The sequence below is a fragment of the Hydra vulgaris genome, chromosome 08 (genome assembly GCF_038396675.1).
Source record: "Hydra vulgaris chromosome 08, alternate assembly HydraT2T_AEP".
Classification (NCBI taxonomy): domain Eukaryota; kingdom Metazoa; phylum Cnidaria; class Hydrozoa; order Anthoathecata; family Hydridae; genus Hydra; species Hydra vulgaris.
Window position 1 is genome coordinate 27,071,059 of NC_088927.1, and position 22,316 is coordinate 27,093,374.

The following is a 22,316-nucleotide window of genomic DNA, read 5'->3' on the forward strand; positions in this document are numbered from 1 at the left end:
GCCAAAGAAAGTTGTGGTTGTTGTAAAGTAATTAGTTATTTACTGAAGAAATCCGTTAAAAACCATGTAATACACTGCACCAAAAGCATTTAATAATAAACAAAAAGTAGTTTTAGAGTAACAGTCACCACAAATGAAGTTTTTTTGTCCTAATTTTTATGGTATTTTGTGGGATACTTCCTTTTTAGCTACATAGCAACGGAATAAACAATCCGTTGCTACGGACAAATTTATGAAAATGCCTAAACCGCATTATTAAAAGCTGATTTTTGATAGGGTTAGCTTTATTTTTATATAAAACTAATATGAAATTCGTAATCTGCGATAATTATATTACTTAAAAACTTTAAAATTGAAAAAATGATTTTTTCGATTTTTATTAGTGGTCTACCACCTTAATTACTTTAGATTATTAATACATAATTAATCAATAATTGTACATATATTTTCTATCATTTTAAATTATAATCTTCTTTTTGAGAAATTTATTTTTTATTTTTGCGTTATTTATTAATCTTTTACTTTTATTTTATACTGTTTATTTGCTTTTACTTAATTGGCAATGAAAAGTATTATAAATATAATTAAATAAGTTAAACTATAAAATGCTCTACCAATAAAATGTTTTTATATAAAATCATATCCTCTTATTTTTCAAACCAATTCTTAAATATTATTTTTGTCATTTAATATTTCAATAAATTTTGTTTCTTTTATTTTACAAAGCAATTGTTATATCTTATTTTTTGAAAAACTATAAATTTTAAACGATATGCGATATATTTAAATTTTCTTTTATAATATATATCAGAGATATATACATTGAAACTATATTTTATTGTCAAACTATATTTTGTCTAGTAATGACGCATTTTTTGGGGCTTAATGATTAACTAAATTTGTCTTCTTCTAGCCCCGGTCATGTAATTATTTTTTTATAAGTCACGACTGTAAATTTATCGGCAAAAGTGTAAATAAAAAAATTAACGTTTAGGCAAAGAAAAAATACCGTTGCACAATGGGCCAGAATTCACTTTTACTGGACAAAACTAATAACTCGTTATATAATGAAGTTTCAAAGACCATTTTTGCACAGTTTACTAATTTAAGGAATGCAGTTTCAATGGTGACATTAATTTTATTTTTGGGTTGCTATGGATACCTAAATTGCTTAGCAACCACTTATTTTATTAACCAAAATCGATATTAATTGGACAAACAAAATAACTTCTAAGTTATTTATTGGATTACCCCCATAATTACCAGATTGAGTGTTTTTTATAACTCAAATGTAGTGGCACTATTCGATTTTTTTATTTTGGTAATAGAGACACCTGAAATGCCTAGCAACAGTTTGTTTTTTTTTAATTTGGGTTGTTGCTAAGTGGAGGTGGACACGTGCCCCCTGGCCCCCCTCCCCCACCGAATTGTCGGCCCTAATATGGGGCGTATGTATTAAAATAAGATTTACAATACTTATGAGGTTTATTTTTTCGCTTGCTATGGTTACCTTACTTTGCATAGCAAAAAAATATTTTTAGTAATTGCTAGTATTTTTATTAATAGCACTAACAGTAATTTAATTACTTTTAATTTTAATTACTAACACTTGCAGTAACTTAATTACTAATAATATTAAACTTTACAATACAAAATATTTGTTATAAGAATTATTTTGATATGGTTTCGTTAAAATTAGACATTTATAATTTTCTCCAAAAGAACAATCTTAGTATTTCAAAACAAAATATTACTGAAAATATATTAAGATTCATTCAGCCAAAAATTGCTGAATTTAAAGACGTCGATTTTAGGCATGCTGTTCAACGATTCATTTATTTGCATAAAAAAAAGTTGGAATCTGCAAACTAAACTGTCAAAATCTTTGAAAAGAAGTTTGCGAAATGGCTTAATGAATATTTAATAGTCAGAAAAAAAGATGATGAACCAACTGCAAGTAAACGTAGTTGTAAACCGGTTACATTTGATGATAGTTCTAATAAAACTAAAAAACGGCGTGTATAAGGCTTACTTGAATCTCATTCATCCGATGAATTATTTTTTGCTGCTAGTAAAAAATTAAGAAATGAATCTATTTTTATTGCTGCTAAGAACGTTTTAAATATTCTAAATACAGACAAAGCAAGTAAATACTCAGCAAACGAAGCGCTGGCTTTAATAATTGATGCCAGTCTGACAAAAGCTTCCTATCAATTGATTAAAAGTAGATCATTGGAGAAAGATATAACATCTATTCCGCTTATAATAACGATAGGGATGAAAATTGCAATTTTATGTTGCAAATATAACAGTGGATTATTCAGCTTTAGTTCCTTTAAAAGATTTAATGATTCATACTTTTGCAAAGAATCTGTGCAGTTCAGCAGCCTGTGCTGAGGCACTTGATATTGAACGACAAAGCAATAAAAACAATGATGTAAGGCTGGTTTTAATGGTGCTACTAACCAAAGCGTCTGTAAAATTTTTTTTATTAGAACCTGACATGAACAGAGATTTAAAACGTGAAGAATCATTGTTTATTACTTGTCTAGTCCCATTGAATTTGACTGGATTTAAGGACTTTAGATTTGCAGGAATCAAAAGTTGTCATTCACAGCCTATTGTAGACCCATAAGATTTGCTTTCACAACAGAATCCAAGGAATCTGTAATCGAAGAAGATTAGTACATTAAAAATAAAATAGAAAGCTTGGGTATGATTTTATTAGAGATTTGTGGATCTTCTATTGAAGTGAATTGTATTATTGAACTTACAATGATTGATGGGAAGGTTCAAACAATATTATCTGAAAAAACTCATACTAATACTGTTTAGTGTGTACTCTCCAGATAATATGAATGGTCTTGATATCCTTATTGTAGGTTATACTAAAAGAGAGTTTATATATGGTATTTCCAGTTTCCATGCATCAATTTTTTGAGATGATTTTGCACATTACGTATAAAAAAGAAACAAGGAAGTAACAAGCAAGATTTAAAGAACACAAAGAAAAGGCATCAGTAGCTAAAAAAAGGTTAAGATTTTATGAGCAAATTGTTATTTATTTTCCTAAAAGTGGGGGTTCTGGAAAAAGCAACAATCGGAATACTTCAAGGTGTGCTTTTGCAGCATATGAACAAACAGCTGAAATTCTGGGTATTGACCAAAACCTTGTATTCCAATTTTATATTATCTTGGTAATACTCTCTTTAGGATATGAAATAGACTGCCTAAAATTTAAGAAAATAATATTTTGACACTGTTATACTATGATGTCTCTTTATCCATGGTATAACATGGCTCAATCTGTGCACAAAGTATTGACACATGGACATGACATAATTAAACGTCTTACATTACCCATCGGACTGTCAGAGGAAGCTCAAGAGGCTAGAACTCAAGACTTCAAATCTTATCGCAAAAATTTCAGCCAAAAAACATCTAGGAGAGCAACAAATACTGATCTAATCAATAGACTCTTAGTTTCCAGTGATTCTGTTATTTTATCATTGCGTAAATCAACATCACACCAAACAAATCATAAAACATTTCCTTCAGATGTTTTACAATTACTTAAACAATGTTCAAACGATATTATTGTTTAATAAATTTTTAATATAATTTAAAATGAAAATGTTTTCTTGCACTACTTTTTGTTTTTATGATTGCTAAAACATTATTTATCTAAATACTTAATTGTTAATTCAATATAGGTGGGTCAAAAATCCGATAAAATTTATTCAAAAATCTATTTACCCCTTTGTAACTAAGGAAAGTATCTGGTGACTAAGCAATTTAAGTATCCATAGCAACTAAATAAAAAAAAATTATTACTTTTATAAGAAGCGTGATCTCATTTTGGTACTCATGCTAAATATAGTGAATATAGCACTCGTAAAATATCTTGAAATACAAAAATTTGGTTGTTGCTAAGCTAAATAAATAAAGTATGGCCCTAATATTAAATTAGTTATAAATTTTGTCAAGTAAAAATGAATTCTGGCCCACTGCACTATGGCTTGTTGACGGCCAAAGTGATTATTTAATGAATCTTGTCATAGTTATTCAGTTAAAATATACTGGAATCAATTTGCAAAAAATATTTATTATATATTTATACATTGATCCCTTTATGATTGCCAAAATAAATATACATGAGCCTTTATATAAAATATATAAGCCTATATATATGAGTTAATTTTTTGGGTCTTAGATGTTTTTGTAATATAAGGTTAGACCCAGTTGTGTTTAACATTGATCTTTTAAATGAAAGTAAATATCAACTTTTATCTGCTTTAAAAGAAAAAGTAGATTTCTTTGATTGAAGAAATAAATCTTCCAGTTGAGAGCTTTTCATTGCTAAATTCTTCATTATGCAGCGTATAGTATTTTCTCATATTTCAATAGCTCAACTTAATTGAGTTAATTTAACATTCAAAAGCTATTAACTGGAAGATTTATTGAAGGTAGTGAACCTGTCGATTCAAACAAAAAAGTTCTATTTGGATAAACAGTAAACATGCTAGCATTTGGCAAACAATCAATAATTTATATTTAATTTGGAACTTTAGGTTTTTTTTAACTAATATATGATATAGTAGCTTTAGATATTAATATGTAAAATTACTATATCATATTATATCCTTAGTTATAATATATTATAAGTAAAGATATATCTTTAGTTATAATTTATAAAACTTTTCTTTTGCATTTGGCAAACAATCAATAATTTATATTTAGGAACCTTAGGTTTTTTTTAACTAATATATGATATAGTAGGTTTAGATATTAATACGTAAAATTACTATATCATATTATATCCTTAGTTATAATATATTATAAGTAAAGATATATCTTTAGTTATAATTTATGAAACTTTTCTTCTCGATTTTGTATTAAAATCATCATAGGAAGATGGTATCTCAAATAAAAAAAACATTTTTACTTCTTCAAGAGGTTCCATAGCAAAACATGTAACATTTAAGACAAGACAAAAATCAAGAAAAAATCAACAATTTTCTTGTAAATATTCTTCCTAATACGCCTATGTTTACAAAAAGTGTGCACTTATTGGTAGGCTGGGTTCTAAAAAAACGATAACAATAAGACAAACAAAAGCGCTCTTAAACTCGACAGACTATAGGACGGATGAATGAAAAAAAGCAACTGCTTTTACTCAGTAATTGGTCAGCATTAGTCAGCGTTTCTTTAATTGCTTTGAGTTTTTGGTCTCATCGTCTTGCTTTAGTTTCTCGAGTAATTCAAATGTACTTAGATACTGGCCTTAAACTCTCGGAATGCTGACTTTTTTGGGTTTTTTTTTCATGTGTCAATATGGTGGCGCTGTAAAACATTTTTCAAATTGCCTTTCTGTGAAGTGTTACAACATGTGATACGTTTGAGCTGGAGTCACTGGTATTGTTGTTAAATTTTGAAGTTAGCGAATTGTTGGAGTTTGATGCTGACTGATGTTAGATGATAATATAGGCTGGGATAAGGATGATGAAGCAGGCTCGATTGAGGATGATGAAACAGACTTGCTTGAAGATAATGAAACAGGCTCAGTTAAGGATGATGAAGCAGGCTGAAATGGTACTTGAAATGTTTGAGAAATTTTTAATTTTGATTGATCAATTTTGCTAATATCAAGTGGGAACAAACCAGTGTTTTGAAATCCAGCGATTATTTGTGTTCTTGTGAATGTGTCACCAGAACTAAAAGTTTTGCTTGTAGTTAAATGAAATTTTCTTTTGTTAAGTTGTTGAAAATTTTAGCTGCATAAAATATTGTAAGTAACTTGCGCCAAACTCGTTTAACGTGACAATATACATCTACGTCTAACGGTTGAAGTATGTCGGACGAATGAGCCGATAAACATTTCAACCTGATGTTATTGTCAATGCAAATACGTGCAACATAAGCAACATGTGTGACGTGTCCGTCCAAGACTAAAATGTGAATTCCTGTAATTTAAAAAAATGTTTGATTAGTTGATTAATTGATTAAATTACTCAATTTAAGTAGACCAAACTAATTACCTGGAGTTAATTTGATTGCCGGTATGAATACTTTAGTGAGCCATTGAATAAATTGTTTCTCTTTCTTCCAAACCGACTTGGATGTTTTAAATACGGTTTTTGGTGGTCCTCCTACAAACCAGTCTTCTTACAGACGAGATATTGATTTGTAAACTACGAATGGTGCCAGAATGGTACCGGTAGCGTTGACACAATTACCGACTGTGTGATTAATTTTTTCGTTGTTTCCAACCAATTTTAAAGGGCGTTTAGCACCAAGCCTGGAAATTTTATGTTGTTTACCTTGATTGCCTGATCATCCTTAATCATCCTTAAACTTTGTAATTCACAAGAAGTGTCCTTATTAGAAGGGATTCAGTAGTTGTCCAACTGCAAGTGGAAAGATTCCACTGCCTTTCAAAGGAAATTTGGCATGCATATTTTTTAGTACATCAGAAAAGAATAATTTTGCAGATTCACTGTAGTTTTCCTTGGCAACAAATCTTTCAATAAATCCAAAAAGTAATTTGAGTTTGAGTAATACCTGATGCATCCTTGGTTGGGTGTCACATGACAGCCATTCACTGAAATCTTTGATATAGCTCAAAACATGTAGTAATTGTTCAAAAGGTTCCATTTGATTTTCATCTGGTATAGCATCATGAAAATCTACCTTGTCAAACTTCAGCTTTAGAAGAGGGTACTTCATTCTCAATATGGCATCAATGAGTTAAAGGTGAGTATTCCATCGAGTTAATATATTGGAATCTTTGATGGAGATATATTATGAGACATGCACTCATTTTCAAGGAGAGTAATGTAATTTGTAGAGTGATTCATTTTTGACGACAATTCTCTTACTATTCTGACAGCTAACGAAAGCAACGGATCTAATGCAGATGCTTTTCTCAAACAGTTATTTAGCTTGTGATCCTTGCGCTGCATACTGTTTTCATCCAATGAGCCTTTCCTTAGAGCTTTACTTTTCCTTAGAGCTGCTGTCATATTGCCTGCTTAGAATTTGCTTTTCCTTAGAGCTGCTGCCATTTTGCTTGCTTGATCCACAACTGCTGGCTTGATCCAAAACCTGCCATATTGCTTGCTTAGAATTTACTTTTCCTTAGAGCTGCTGCCATATTGCTTGCTTGATCCACAACTGCTGCAATGGAGAGATGTTGAAGCCCTTCTATTTCAACCATTTCGTTCACATAAAATGCAATATTTTCTCCTGTGTGTCTGACAGAGAATGGCTGTACCGGGTACGCAAAGCTGTTGTACCTAAAATTTTAAAAATGAATTTGTTCAAGCAAACAAAAATTTAAGCAAAGGAGGTAAATTTTTTTGCAATTATACAAACAAACAATTTTTATATATATATATGTATATATATATATATATATATATATATATATATATATATACATAGTATATATATATATATATATATATATATATATATATATATATATATATATATATATATATATATATATATATATATATATATATATATATATATATATATATATATATATATATATATATATATATATATATATATATATATATATATATTTATTAATAAACAAGACAAATTTTTTTAATTAATAAAACCATTTTATTAATTCTAAACAATGCATATTTCGACTATCAATAGTCATCTTCAGTTGAAGTTTAATTTTTAAATTTGTTTAAATACCTATATAGGTGATTTTTTAATACCAATACAAAATGTAATTATCTGTGTACAAACTATTAATTTAATTACAAAAATACAACAAAAACTATTATAAGAATAACAAGTCATACTAAAAAACAAATAGAAAGTGACGAAAGAATAGGTTAATAAAAAAATACATAGAAAGTAATAACTAAACAGAAAGTGTCAATTGGACATAGTTGACCTGTTTGTTCATACCAGGTTTTAACCATTCTATAAACATGCTTTCTTTAAGTTTTAACTCGAACTTATTAGATGCTGAATCTAAAACGGAAAAACACTTTTCATTCAATTGCATAAAACAATTTTCATTACCATGGAGATGTTTATAGATATGTGATTTTTTGTCTCTCTTATAATGTTCAGTTATCCGTGTCTTGAGATGGTGAGAAGTTAAGCCTATATAACAGGAGTTACATCCTGCACATACGAATTTGTAGACCACGAACGATTTGAACTCTAGAGGAATAGGATCTTTAGAGGAGAAAAATTTTGAAACTTTTAGTGAGACAAAAACTACTTTAAAATTTACAGAACAGCAATATCTTTTAACAATTGAATTCAATCTTTTTTTAGTTAAATTAGATATTTTTCCTAAAAACGGTAGTTTAAAGTAAGACAAAGGTTATTTGATTTTTGGTTGTGATGGATTGTTTGTGTTAATTTTGTTTAAATAAGATTTATATATTTTCGATATTAGCCAAGATGGATACATGTTTCTTTAAAATACTTTGAAAATGTTGTTTATGTCGGAGTTAAACCCTAGATTAGTACTATTGATTTTAAATGTTCTATCGACTAAGCATTTGATAAGACTAACTCTGTACGAAAGCGGAGTGAAACTATAAAAATTGGTGTGTTGACCAGAGTAGGTTTTTTTATGAAAAACTGTAGTAGTTACTGTAGAATTTATTTTGTGTAAATTTACGTCCAAGAAGGATATTTTTAAATACACTTCTTGTTCCATGATGAAAGAAATAGAATTGTGTTTACTATTAATATAATTAAGAAAAATACGTGCTTCATTTTCTGACGGAAAAACAGCAAAAATGTCATCAACATATCGTTTATCGAAATATCTATAAACATCTCCATTGTAATATCTATAAACATCTCCATGGTAATGAAAATTGTTTTATGCAATTGAATGAAAAGTGTTTTTCCGTTTTAGATTCAGCATCTAATAAGTTCGAATTAAAACTTAAAGAAAGTATGTTTATAGAATGGTTAAAACCTGGTATGAACAAACAGGTCAACTATGTCCAATTGACACTTTCTGTTTAGTTATTACTTTCTATGTATTTTTTTATTAACTTATTCTTTCGTCACTTCCTATTTGTTTTTTAGTATGACTTGTTATTCTTATAATAGTTTTTGTTGTATTTTTGTAATTAAATTAATAGTTTGTACACAGATAATTACATTTTGTATTGGTATTAAAAAATCACCTATATAGGTATTTAAACAAATTTAAAAATTAAACTTCAACTGAAGATGACTATTGATAGTCGAAACATGTATTGTTTTGTTTAGAATTAATAAAATGGTTTTATTAATTAAAAAGTTTGTCTTGTTTATTAAAATACTTACATTTTTTATTATACATCTTTTATTCATAAATATATCTCATTATTATCATTAACTTACAGTATAATTCTTTTATTAACAAATATATATCATTATATATTATCATTTTCTCTTCTCTCTCCCTATCAATAGTATATTTTGACGCTGTTTTTCTTTTTGAGAATATTTAAAAAAAACATTTATTAATCCGATGTTCCTTTCAGCGCAGTCGTTAGTTACACTAAGCCCTTTAACAAAATTTTCAAAAACACTATATGATTTAGTTTTCGAGAAGTTGGGATGAGAACAAACCCAATCTTTGACTTGATTTTGAATTTACAAATACATGAGAAGTTTCCTAGTGTCTTTGAAAAGTTAAGTACATAGACTTGCTTGGACCCTTCAATTTAACTTGTGATAGCCTATATTGCATGAGTTATATGGAGTACATATATGTGGTAACGACACATGAACTAAATATGAATGAATGAAATAAAAACTTATTAAGAATTCTACCAAATATTATTATAGCTCCATTTAGTCTACCTGTATTACTTAATGTAGTATCAGTACAAACTCCAATTATATCAGCTATTTCAAAATACTCTATATTATTTTGAATAACAATAGCTTGGTCTTTTCCTTTAGTGCTCTTAGCCATAATTCCAAGTAGACAGTCATCTTTTGTATTGATTTCAGGACTGGTAACAGAAATCGCAACCCTTTTCTTTTTAACTGAAATTAACTATTCCTCTATTTCTTTTACTAACTTACTGTCAAAGTGCAAGATCAAATTTTTTTCCAACATTTCTTCATAATGGCTTGATCTGATGGTGGCTCCTAAATAAAAAAAGATTTTTTTTCTCTTTATAATCATTATTTTTATTTTTTTATAAATATTTAGAATATAAAAAAAATTTACCTAAATCTTCAATATACTTGAATCTACAGGTAGCTATTGAGCTTTTAGATATATTTAAATCATGAACATTCCCCCTAAAGCTTTAATAATAGCTCCTAGAAACATTGTTTGTTAGCAAATGCTAATTCGGCATCTAACACTAACAGGTGTTGTAGTTAATAGAAGCTTGTTTCTGTCGAACTCTATTGCTATTTCTGAACAGCCAGACTTAGATGCTTTTTGACGCTTTACCTTTGTGTGTGCTGGAAGCTGATTTTCATTGCTTTCTGGAAAATCGAAATCACTATCTCTAGCAACTAAAGACTGGTGAGACGTAGAACCTAAGTAACAAAAAGAGTTAATGACTTAATAAAGTGAATAAAAGTTTAATTAAAACCATTATTAAAAACAATCATTTGAAAATTTTCGAATTAAAGATTAAGATATAATTTATCTGATGTCTCGGATTCATCTGAGTCATGAGAGATTACTTCATCCATTTCTTACTCGATCATTGTTTTACATGAAAAATTTTCTTGAGTAGACTTGAACCTTTTACTTTTTTCTGTAATAACATACTGATAATATCGTAGAACTGTTCCATTTCTTGGAAGTTGATGTTGAGGAAAAATAGAAATTGGACTTCTGAGAAGGTAAAGCGGTTGTAGTGGGTTTAAATTAACATTGTAGTTCGACTTTTTTATTTTAGTGATCTTTCTTTTCCCATTTATGATAAGAATTTCTTATAAATATTTATTTTTTAATAATTTTTAAAAACTAAACTGCCAAAAAGATTCTTTTTTCGAGAGTAACAATTCGATTAGTTGTTTTTTTAGCAGAAAAAAATGATTGGTTTAAGTTTGTTAAAAAGGTAATCAAGATTGCCGCTTTCAAAGTTGATATAATTAAAAGTCGATATTTTAAATAAGATATAGTTGGTAAATTCAAAAATCAATAATTTAAAAATAGTTGTTAGTCCAAAATAAAAACGATTAGTACCGGAATTATCGATGTTTTAAAAACACATCAATATTTACTGTTTTTAAAATTTCCTAATATTTGGAACAGTGATCAAGAAAAGTTTGTTAATATATTACTTGTTGATCAGTTACCACCCATATCCTAATACAAAGCTAACAGTTTTTTTTAAAAAAAAAGATTACAGATGTCTTTTAAACTATGAAAAACAACAACTATTAGAATTGTTAAAAGAGTTTTCATTTAGATGCAGCGGAAATATTTAAGTTAAGAAAAGCTCAGAACACTTAATAAAATCCGTTTTTGTTAAAACACTTTGATCCGCTTCTTATCAAAGTGTTAATTTTGTATTTCGTTGCTATGGATAGCTAATTTTGCATAGCAACAACTTTTTTTTGTATAAACAGATTTATTATGAGTAATATATATACACTCTATTTAATATGTGCATTGATATGAGTTTTGCACTTCTTATGAATGTGAAATATTTTATATGCGGTTATTATGGACACCGAATTTTGTATAACAACAACCTATTTTGATAATTGCAGACGTTTTATGTATAACTAGTTTGTGCATTAATCTAAGATTTGCGTTTTTATAAGGTTTATTATTTTTTATTTGGTTGCTATGGATACCTAATTATATGGATATCAAATTTTGCATAGCTACCTATTTTAATAGTTGCAGACTTTTTACAAGGGCTGTATTCACTAACTTTGGCACGAGTACCAATATGAGGTGGCACGTTTTACAAAAGCGATGATTTTTATATTTTGTTGCTATGAATACCTATATTGCTTAACAACCAGATACTTTTTAAGGTAATTGATTTTCGGTGAAGATTTAGGTAATTAGTAATAAAAACAAAAAATAGTGCAAGAATAATATGTAAATATCCAATTTTGTGACCATCATGTCTAAAAATATAAACAATAAAATAAAAACTAACCCGGCTTTTTTGTTAAATTAGGCACATTTAAATAATGAAATTAAACTTTTATGATATGCTAGCACTAATATTCATTTATTACTGATTAAAATTAGCATTCATAACTGCAACCAAGTATTACCTTTTAACAGAGCCGTACCAAAGGCGGGGCCGGCCGGGCCGCGGCCTGAGGCGCCAAAATTGGGAGGGCGCAAACTTTAATAAATTAAAAAAACAATAATCAGTTTATGAAACTAATTTTCACGGCGTCGCTGCTGTTGATAAGAATATTAATTAAAATTCCCCCTCTTGACACAAACTCTTAAATATTAAAGCTCATATACTGAACAAAGAAGCGCCCTATAACACTAACATACCTTTGATAACTTTTGAGCATTATAATTCTATTATGAGTTGAACCCAAAAGTTATCTGGTGCTGAATTTAAGAAGAAAAGAAAACAGCGCCAAGAAAGTGACGAGAAACTGCAAAACTGTTTCAAAAAGTGTTTGGTAACAAACTCAGTGGAGAAACAAACTATTTCAGAGGATATTTGTATTAAAATTAATGACAATTCAACAGATCCTATAATTGACTTTAATTGAGTTCAGATCATCATTTGGAATTAATTGAAGAGAAGATTTTCATCAGCCAAAGTCAAGAAGAATTTTGCACAACTGATTCAGAACCAACCAGGGAAGATAAAAATGCCTAGCTTTCAGGCCCAGCTGAAATGGACGAGGATGAACTTCATTCAGAAATCTCAGAAATTCCAGTGGCCTCGGAAGAAAATTTTCAACACAGGGATCCAGCAACATGGCCTAAAATAACGGACAAAACAAGATGCTTTTTGATTAAGCAATGGCCAGAGCAAGACAGAAGAGAATTTTTCCCAAACACGCTGTGTGATTTTGACAACAGAATGCGACACTTCAGCTCAAAATGGTATGAAAAAATTCATCCCAATGGTAAAAAATTTGTTCGCACTTGGCTGCAGTACAGCAATAAAAAAGATTCTTTATTTTGTTTTTGCTGTTTGTTATTTTCAACAACAAAAACCAACAATTTCTCAGAAAATTCTAAAGGGTTTTGTGACTGGAAAAAACTAAACCCAAGAATTCCTGAGCATGAAAACAACAATGAACACCAAAGATGCTATTCTGATTGGAAAATTCTTGAAAAAAACCTCAAGGAAAGAAAAACCCTGGATTCTGATCTGCAGAGAGTTATCAGTGGAGAGATGAAAAAGCGGAGAGATATCTTAGAAGTGATTGTTGATGCAATTTTTTTCTGTGTTAACAACAATCTTGCCCTTCGGGGAATAACAGAAGACATCGGTCAACAAAACAGTGGCATTTTTCTGAGCTTAATTGAGTTGATTAGCCATTATTATCCTTTTGTGGCTGAACACATTGCGTCCGTTAAAGCAAAAAAAACTACAACATCCTACTTTTCTCCTTGAATTCAAAATGAGCTGATTGAGTTACTTGGGCAGAAAGTCAGGAAAGAAATTTTGTCAAACATCAAAGAAGCTAAATACTACTCTGTTCTGTTTGACTGCACTCCAGATACCTCCCACAAAGAGCAGATGACTCAGATCATCAGGTATGTCCGCATCAGTGATGAAACCTGCACAATTAAGGAAAGTTTGTGGACTTCATTGAATCTCACCGAAAAACCGGAAAAGGTCTTGCAACAGAGACAACTGAAAAACTGGAGAAGGATGGTCTAAGCATTTCCGATTGCCGGGACCAAGGCTATGACAATGGAGCCAATATGTTTGGAAAATACAATGGCGTCAAAGCTCACATCCATTCTCTTAATGAGTCAGCAAGATTTGTTCCATGCGCAGCTCACACTTTAAATCTTGTTGGTGTTCATGCTGCTGAGGTTTCCCCACTCATGATTACGTTTTTTGGAAAGGTTCAAGCCATCTTTAACTTTTTTTCAAACTTCACGTCAAGATGGGAAAAACTGATGAAAACGTTGACCATCTCATTAAATGGAAATAGTGACACAAGATGGTCTGCCAAAAAAGAAGCAATTACACCATTGCACAGACAAATCAAAGACGTTCTTCAAGTTTTGGAATCCATAATCCACAACCCCATGACAAATGCTGTCACAGTTAGCAGTGCAAAAGAACTTCTCATTTATATTGATTTCAGTTTTTTGTGTTTGTTGGGTTTCTGGTGTCAAATTCTTTCCCTAATTGACCGGGAAAACAAACTGCTTCAGTCAAAAACCATTTCAATTGACATTGCCGCAAAAAAAATGAAATGGTTGAAGGCTTCCATTCAGAATTTTTGAGATGTTGGGGTGGACAACATTATCAAAGATGCCACAGAAAAAACTAACCAGAGCGGAATTGATGGTGGCTTTCCAATTAAGAGGAAGCGCAAAGTGAAGCGAATAGCACTTTATGAAGCTGAAGATGACTCTCACCTTCTCACAGCAGAAACAGAATTCAGATCTCAGTGCAACCTTGTGTTTGACAGCATTATTACACAAATAGAGTGGTGGTTTAAGGCTGATGTCTGCTGTATCCTCTGATTTTGGCTATTTCAGTGGGCATTCACTCTCTAAAAGTTCAATGGATGAATTCAAGAAAAAAGCTGCAAATTTATCTCAAATTGACAAGGCAGATTTAGATTCTTCCGATTTCCAGTCAGAAATGGCAAGCTTTAAATATCAAGCTGCAGCAATGATGGACAACTTTGAAAAATCTAGCCCGATCGACATTTTGCAGCTCATTCATAAATATTCTTTGACCGATGCTTATCCCAACACAACAATTGCTATTCGCATCTTCCTCACCATACCAGTCACAGTTGCTACGTGTGAGAGAAGTTTCAGTAAACTTAAGCTCATAAAACACTATATGAGGTCAACAATGGGCCAAGAACGTTTATCTAGTTTGGCTATAATTTCAATTGAAAATAAAGTGGCAAACAACATTGATTTTGATGATGTCATTAGTGAATTTGCCTCAAGAAAAGCTAGAAAAGTGGCATTGAACTAAAGTTTGTGCAACCTTAATGACAAATTTTACTTATACCTTGATGTGATAAATTTTGTGATCAATAAATCATTTTTTTTTGTTTAATTTTCTTCTTCTTTTTTTTTTAAGGAGGGGAAGGGGGAAGGGAGGGGAAGAGGGGGGCGCAATTTTCTTTTCTTGCCCGAAGCGCAAAATTGGCTCAGTACGGCCCTGCCTTTTAAACGTTTAATTGTAACAAAATAATTATCAATACTGTTGGTACGCGAAAATAATTAAAAAATTATGCATCCATAACAACCAAATAAAAGTATGGCTTTCATAAGAAAGGTGAAAAAGTTAAATATCCATATTTAACTTTTTCACCTTATAAGGGCAAAAAGTTAAATATCCAAATGCACAAAGTAGCCACTTTCAAAGTAGCCACTTTCAAAGTAGCCACTAATTTCATCCTCTGAGCAAAAAGTTTTCAAATCATTAAAAACTAATTAGAATGCTACCATTGCCAAATCCAATCACTGTGTAAACTGATTTATTTACTAGAGCATTGTTGCCATATCAGGGTTCAGACCTACAGGATCTATCCTTTTAACCCTTATACTATCCTGCAAGAAGCTTTTTTTACCAGTAAAATTTTAAATTTGGCCGTGTGGCCGTGGCGTAGTGGTTAGAACGCTTGCTTTATAAGCAGGAGACCCAGGTTCGAAACGAGCTCTGGACATATTTTCGCGTCACGGTAAGGAAGGAGGCGTGAACTTCCTGGTTAAATGCATTTCCGCGGTGCTCTGTGACAAGACCGTTAGGACTTCTTGGGGCATCTAAAATAAAAAAAATAAAAATAAAAAAAAATAAAAAATAAATCGCACAAACATCAAAAGTCCTGATTTTTACAAGTCTAGTACTTTGAAACCTGGATCTTCAGAGCCTACCCCAATTATTCGTACAATAGTTCAACCACCTAACCAATTTAAAGTAAGAGCTTTAATTAAGGATAAAATGACAAAAACGCCAGAGAAAGGTCGCACAAAAATGATAACGAAACAAAAACCTAAAATAACTCGAAAAACATCAATAAAAAAGAAAAAAAAAAGTAACGTTTATAGTGATTATACAAATAGGTTATGACTATTTTATTCAAAAGTTAAATAAATAATGATATTTGATTTATTTAATTTTGATTCCACCCCCCTCCTCCTTCCACCATCCCCTAAAAAAAAATTTTCAAACGATTTTAAATTTGATAATGTCTATGAATTTCTTCGCATCTTTGAGTTAATTAATTAGTAATTTTCAGTCTGATTAACGTTTTTTTTTCACCCCAATAGTTCCGTGTAAATTTGTATAAATTAACATCGCTATCCTAAACATCATACCAATTATGAATTAGGCCATTTTCTTCATCATCGAGAATGAGTAAAGTGGAATGAAGCTGAAGACTCACGTTGTTAACTGCCATGAAACATTTAAACCAAGAAGTAGTGAAAACAAAAAATTCAAAAGAATTCATCCACTTGATTAGATATTGCACTTCATTACTAGTTTGCCTGGAAGGTCTAACTCTTATATGTAATGATTTCAAGATTGTATTTGGCTTTTGTGCTAGTTGCTTGACTGCTTCAATCCTTGGGCTAAATTGTGTAACAGAAAATTTATGTAATGGTTGGCCTCTCTCCTCCTGAAGCGTTTTTCAACAAACTGGGCTGCAGCTGAACATATTGGATAGCTTTTATAGAGATTGTATAGCTTAAGAAAATTTTCAAAATAGGATTTTGCGGAAACCGATATTTTAATAGCGTGTACTGCACATAAGTTCAAACTGTGAGCAGAGAAAGGAATTTAAACTGCTTGTGGATTACTCTGCCTAATCAAAGCTTGAACTCCATTGTAAATACCTTGTATATTAGTGCCATTGCCGTAGCCTTGACCACGACAATTTTTTATTTCAAGCTCATTTTCTTCCAACACATTCAATATAAACTTTGTTATATCCCTTCTTCTTTTCGAGTTATTCTAGCTTAAGAAACCTTTTTCTGACCTTCCACAGCTGATTATCACTAAATGGCAAAAAACGAAAAATGAAAGTAAATTGATCGCTGTGGGACGAATCGGGATTGCAGTCAGTGTTGATGTTGAAATACATTGATTTCTCGAACCGGGTTGATGTTGAAATTTTTGATTTCTCGAATAGCTTCTTGAACCAATATATTCGATAAATTCATTCTGTGATTTCCAGGATTAGTAATGAGCTTGCATACGTTTTCTTCTTCTTGGTGCTTAACAATAAGGTACATATGATCTTATAACGTTTTATTGTGGCGAGCAATTAATTCAAGCGCTCCAAGAAGTTTCCACTCCAATTTTTGAACAACTTTTGGTTGGATCCTAACTGCAAAAAAAAAATAATCAAAAAAGTAATCCATATTTATATCCAATTATAGTTTATAAATTTGATTTTTAAATTATAAATAAAATAATGCAAAATATAATTAAAAAATTTAAAACAATATTCCTACCCCTTAAAAGCGAAATTTTTTGAAGCTAGAAAAATTGTAATGTCAAGAATGCATTATAAAATTACTTTCCATCGCTTTGTTTCATCTCCAAGTTTGTTTTATCTCCAAAAGAACTTGTTTACATACCGTTAAATAAGAAAATAATCTTTTTTCTATATTAGGCAAACTAAAGGCCAATGAAAACGCGTGCGTTCAAATATAAAATGAAAACCTTGTATAGTAATAATTATCCTATTTTAAATTTAAACAAAGTTTTAAAGGAAAACGAAATTGATACACAAAAATTGCTTAACTTTAAATATGTTATCAGCCTAAATTTTTTATAATTACTATAATTTTAAGGAATATGTGATGCGAGCGGTTCTCGATGACAAAACGTGATTGGTAATCATGCTTTGTCATCGAGAATAGAAGTAAATTACAAATTTCATAAAATTATTACATACATAAACTAATAAATACATAAAAAGTACAGCAAAATATTAATAGTTTGACAAAATAAAAATATATCATCAAAAGACAAAGGCTTTCTTTAAGCTTTTTTTTTAAAAAAGAGAGATAATACTATTCAATAAAGTCAAAATGTTTTGAAATTATTTTCTATTAGCGGCAAATCTTTATTAGCACAGGTTAACATTCAGGATATCCACAACTATATGTTGATTAATGTTATCATTTATCTTATAAATGGGTCCAACATTATAGCAAATTTTACATACATTAAATATATGAGAAGCAGCAAATACGATGTCTTTGAATCCACCATTTTTCACAGACTTACCAAAATAGTTTTGCTGGAATTCTGTTTTAGCTTACGTGTTTTGAATATGTACCTCCATAAAACACAGAATACATTGCGCCAATTTATGATACTCCGTTGTGTTGGTCGGCAAACTGGAAAAGTTTAGCGGTATGTTTTTTTGTTGGCAAAGGAATCTTTTGTGGACTGTCACATCTTTAATTTAAGATCTAATTTGATATACGTGGCCTTTTTCACCTGGCTTTTCAACTTTTGATTGACAATTTAAAGCACTTAAAAGCATCTTTGCTAAACATTCTAGAATATTGCATGTATTTGTAAGATTTGCTCTCTCTATGATGCCTAATAATAGCGTTGCGTTCTTCTGGTGTAAATAGCATACCCGACCCATTTTCAAAGGTTTAGAAAACACTTTTACCATTTAGCATACACAAATAAATAAAGAACAGATTAAGTTTAAGTAATAATTACATTTCATATTAAATTACAAAAATCTTTTTAAATTATTCGAATTAAATTAAAAACTAATAAAGCGTATTTTATGCATTCCACCAATTACAAAATTTTTATTAAAAATAATGGTATTTATTTTTTGCTGGTTCTTTAAATAATTTATCAGAAGTGCATTAGCAAAAAGACAAAATTATTGCATTATTAGGTACTATAAGAATAGCGTATTGATTTAAAAACAAAACCAAAATCAACATAGTCAGTTTTTTACTGATTTACCAAATATTCTTAGGTTAACCAATAATGTAAAAAAAAAAGATGAATAAAATAAATGAAAAAAAAAAAAGAATGAACTTATTATATATACAAGGATCAAGGCATGGTGTTTCAGTAAGGTATTACTGAGTTTTTAGAAAATTTTGGGAAAGTTTATTATTCTAAAGAAAATTATGATAAGGCAATTGTTTACTATGAGGATACTCAAAAGGTAACTGAAAATATTTATCATGAGCAACCTAGTGTTACTGATTTACTTCATAATCTTGGATTAACATATAGTGCAAAAGTACAATATTATCAGGCAATCATGTATTATGAGCAAAGTCTCAAAATCAAAAAACTTATTTATCTAGATCAATCAAATATTAAGATTGCTGAAACTTTAAATGGTCTTGGGGAAGCTTGTTATTCTAAAGGAGAATATGATAAGGCTATTAACTACTATGAGGATAATCGTAAAAATGAATGAACTTATCTTTAATGATCAATCTAGTTCATTTTTTGCTGATTTACTTAACAATATTGGGTTAACCTATTTTGCAAAAAAAAAAAAAAAGGATAAGGCAATTGTGTATTATGAGCAAAGTCTTTAAATAAAGAAGCTTATTTTTCTAGATCAACCCAGTATTAAAATTGCTAAAACTTTAAATTCTCTTGGGGAAGCTTATTATTTTATAGGAGAATATGATAAGGCTGTTGTTTACAATGAGGATACTCGTAAAATAAACGAACTTATCAATAATGATCAACCTAGTCCATCTTTTGTTGATTTACTTCATAATCTTGGCTTAACCCAGGGTGTCAGCCAGATCAGGCAAATCAGAGAAAATTCAGGGAATTTAGATGTCTTCAAAAAATTAGGAAAATTAGGTCAAATTTTAGAAAAATCAGGGGAAAATCGGGGTTTTTATTACTTATCTTATTTTAGAAACTTTTTAACTATGGGTCATTTTTTTAACATTCAATTTAATTCTTAGTAAAGCAGTTATTTTTTTGAGCTTGATTAGTAGCTGGCTTTTAGTTACTAACTAACTAGTACTAACTGACTATTAGCTAACTATTTAATGTTATTAGTCAGTTGTTTTTATTTTCTTTATTCTAGAACAAGTTTAAGTAAATTAAATAAAAAATCAGTGGTTACAAATACCAGAGTATAAAGCTTGGTTAATGTGTGGGGATATAAATACCTCAACAAAATGTAAAGTTTGTCCACATGAAAGAAATATAATTGAAATGTCTAATATGGGAAAGAGAGCGTTAAAAAGTTATTCAACAGGAAAGAAGAATTGTGAACTTTTGTCTCTTCACTTAAAAATGACACATATACAATTTACCAATGTGTCAAATAATATACATGTTGTAACAACCACTTTGTCAGAAAATATAGTTCAAGTATCCACTCTTCAGTCGTATTTTGTGTCAAATTTCAGATTATGACTAAAAGTAATCAATTTCCTCTTCCTTTTTTTAATACTCGAGGGGTTGGTGATGAAAAGGTGGCTTAAAGAGCTGTTTATATTTGGGAGAACATTTGTAAAATACATAGGTTTTGGAAATATCTACCAAAGAGTAAGCAGCTTTCGTGCATGAGCTACGAAATTGTTTTATCTGTTACTAAGGATCCTCTAATTTTAGAAAAATGTTATTTCTTTGCTTATATAGCTCATATTATGCAATCTTTTTAAACCATGTATCAACAAGCTAAACCTATGATACCATTTTTATATGAAGACCTTTATCGACTATTAAAAGACATAATGTCAAAGTTCATTATAGCTAGTATTTTAGATCAATGTAAAACTGCAAATAGCCTCTGCAAATTGGATTTTACAAAAGAAAATAACTATTTAAAAAGCCAGATAATTGATGTGGTGCCAGCACTGTTATAAAGAATAAAAAAACAAATGATGATATCACTCCAAAAGATATTTATGTTTTTAACTACAGTTACATATGTTTTCTATAGTTTTACATGCAAGTCTGTAAAAAAATTGCCTTTAAAATACGTTTTTTTTCAAAACGTAAAATGCTTTGATCCAGTAATAATGTGCAATGAAAAAATGGCAAAAGAAAGGATAAGTGATTTGGTTGATAACTTGATTCAATTGCATTGGGTTACTCCAAAAGGTTGGGATGAGGTAAATACCGAATTTAAGAGATCCCCACCACGTCCCTGGTAGTACCGCGATTAACTTGTTTCTCCGCGCAGCGGCCTTGTTGGTCAAGGTTTGTGTTTCGGAGCTATAGAGTTGAGAGAGGGGTATAACCACAATTAAGTAGCCTCCTCATCTGTAGTGGCCTTCTAGGCCTTGGGGAGGTGAACTAACAAAAAAAAAAAAAAAAGATATTTAGAAAAGGTTGTCTCTAAAAACAGGGAATTTTGTTTTGAATCCTATTTATTAAAACAGTTAGAGTCAATAAAAAAATAGCATTTTTACATTTTACTTTGATTAAATTTTAAATGTACTTTAATAACAATAGTAACAATGACAACATACTAACAATACTTTGATAAATGTAATAATGATGCTTTATTTTTGACTGCACATAATTTTTCCATGTATTATTCCCTAATCCTTTTTAAGCCTGGAAAAGCTCATAATAACTGAGATAAAAATCAGGAAAAAGAAATAGACGATCAGGGAAAAGAGATCCACAATCAGGGAAAAATCAGGGAAATCCACCTTAAGATTTTGACAGACACCCTGTAATCTACAGTGCGAAAAAACAGTAGGATCAGGCGATGTCTTGAAATGAATAAACTTATTTACAATGATCAACATAATATTAGTGTTACAGAACTTTTAAATTGTCTTAGGGATACTTATTATTTGAAAGTAGATCATGATCATTAATAAACCAACCGCAATTGTGAACGGACGTACTTTTTATCGAAGGAAAAAAACTAATAAAAAAAAATAATGGCGAAATTTTCAGCAACTAATATAACTAATACTGGAGATACATGAAAACACATTAATAAAACTTTTTAATGATAAATTTAATAGAATGAATATTAAATTTAATAATATACAAGAAGAAAATAAAAATCTTAAAAATGAAATGAAGGAATTAAGAAAGGCAGTCGACTTTGTAAGTGAGAAGTATGAAACTACTCTAGCCGAATTGAAAGAACTGAAAAAAAATGCAATTTCAAATATCGAACTAACAGATAACATAAAGTTTAATGACAAAAACAACGAT

The 22,316-nt window shown here is 29.9% G+C and overlaps 2 protein-coding genes across 2 annotated transcripts; both read left to right on the plus strand.

Moving 5' to 3' along the window:
- The first annotated feature begins 12,845 nt into the window (after positions 1-12,845).
- On the plus strand, positions 12,846-13,574 carry LOC136083191 (zinc finger MYM-type protein 5-like). The gene has a single exon (XM_065802596.1). The coding sequence runs from the start codon at positions 12,846-12,848 to the stop codon at positions 13,572-13,574; it is 729 nt and encodes a 242-aa protein (XP_065658668.1).
- Positions 13,575-13,888: 314 nt separating this feature from the next.
- Positions 13,889-14,422, plus strand: LOC136083192 (uncharacterized). Its single transcript, XM_065802597.1, has one exon. It carries the CDS (start codon positions 13,889-13,891, stop codon positions 14,420-14,422), a length of 534 nt encoding a protein of 177 aa, XP_065658669.1.
- Positions 14,423-22,316: the final 7,894 nt, after the last annotated feature.

Excerpts from the sequence above, each read along its gene's own strand:
- LOC136083191 (XM_065802596.1), top strand. The coding sequence starts at position 12,846 with ATGGACGAGGATGAACTTCATTCAGAAATCTCAGAAATTCCAGTGGCC.
- LOC136083192 (XM_065802597.1), top strand. The coding sequence starts at position 13,889 with ATGTTTGGAAAATACAATGGCGTCAAAGCTCACATCCATTCTCTTAAT.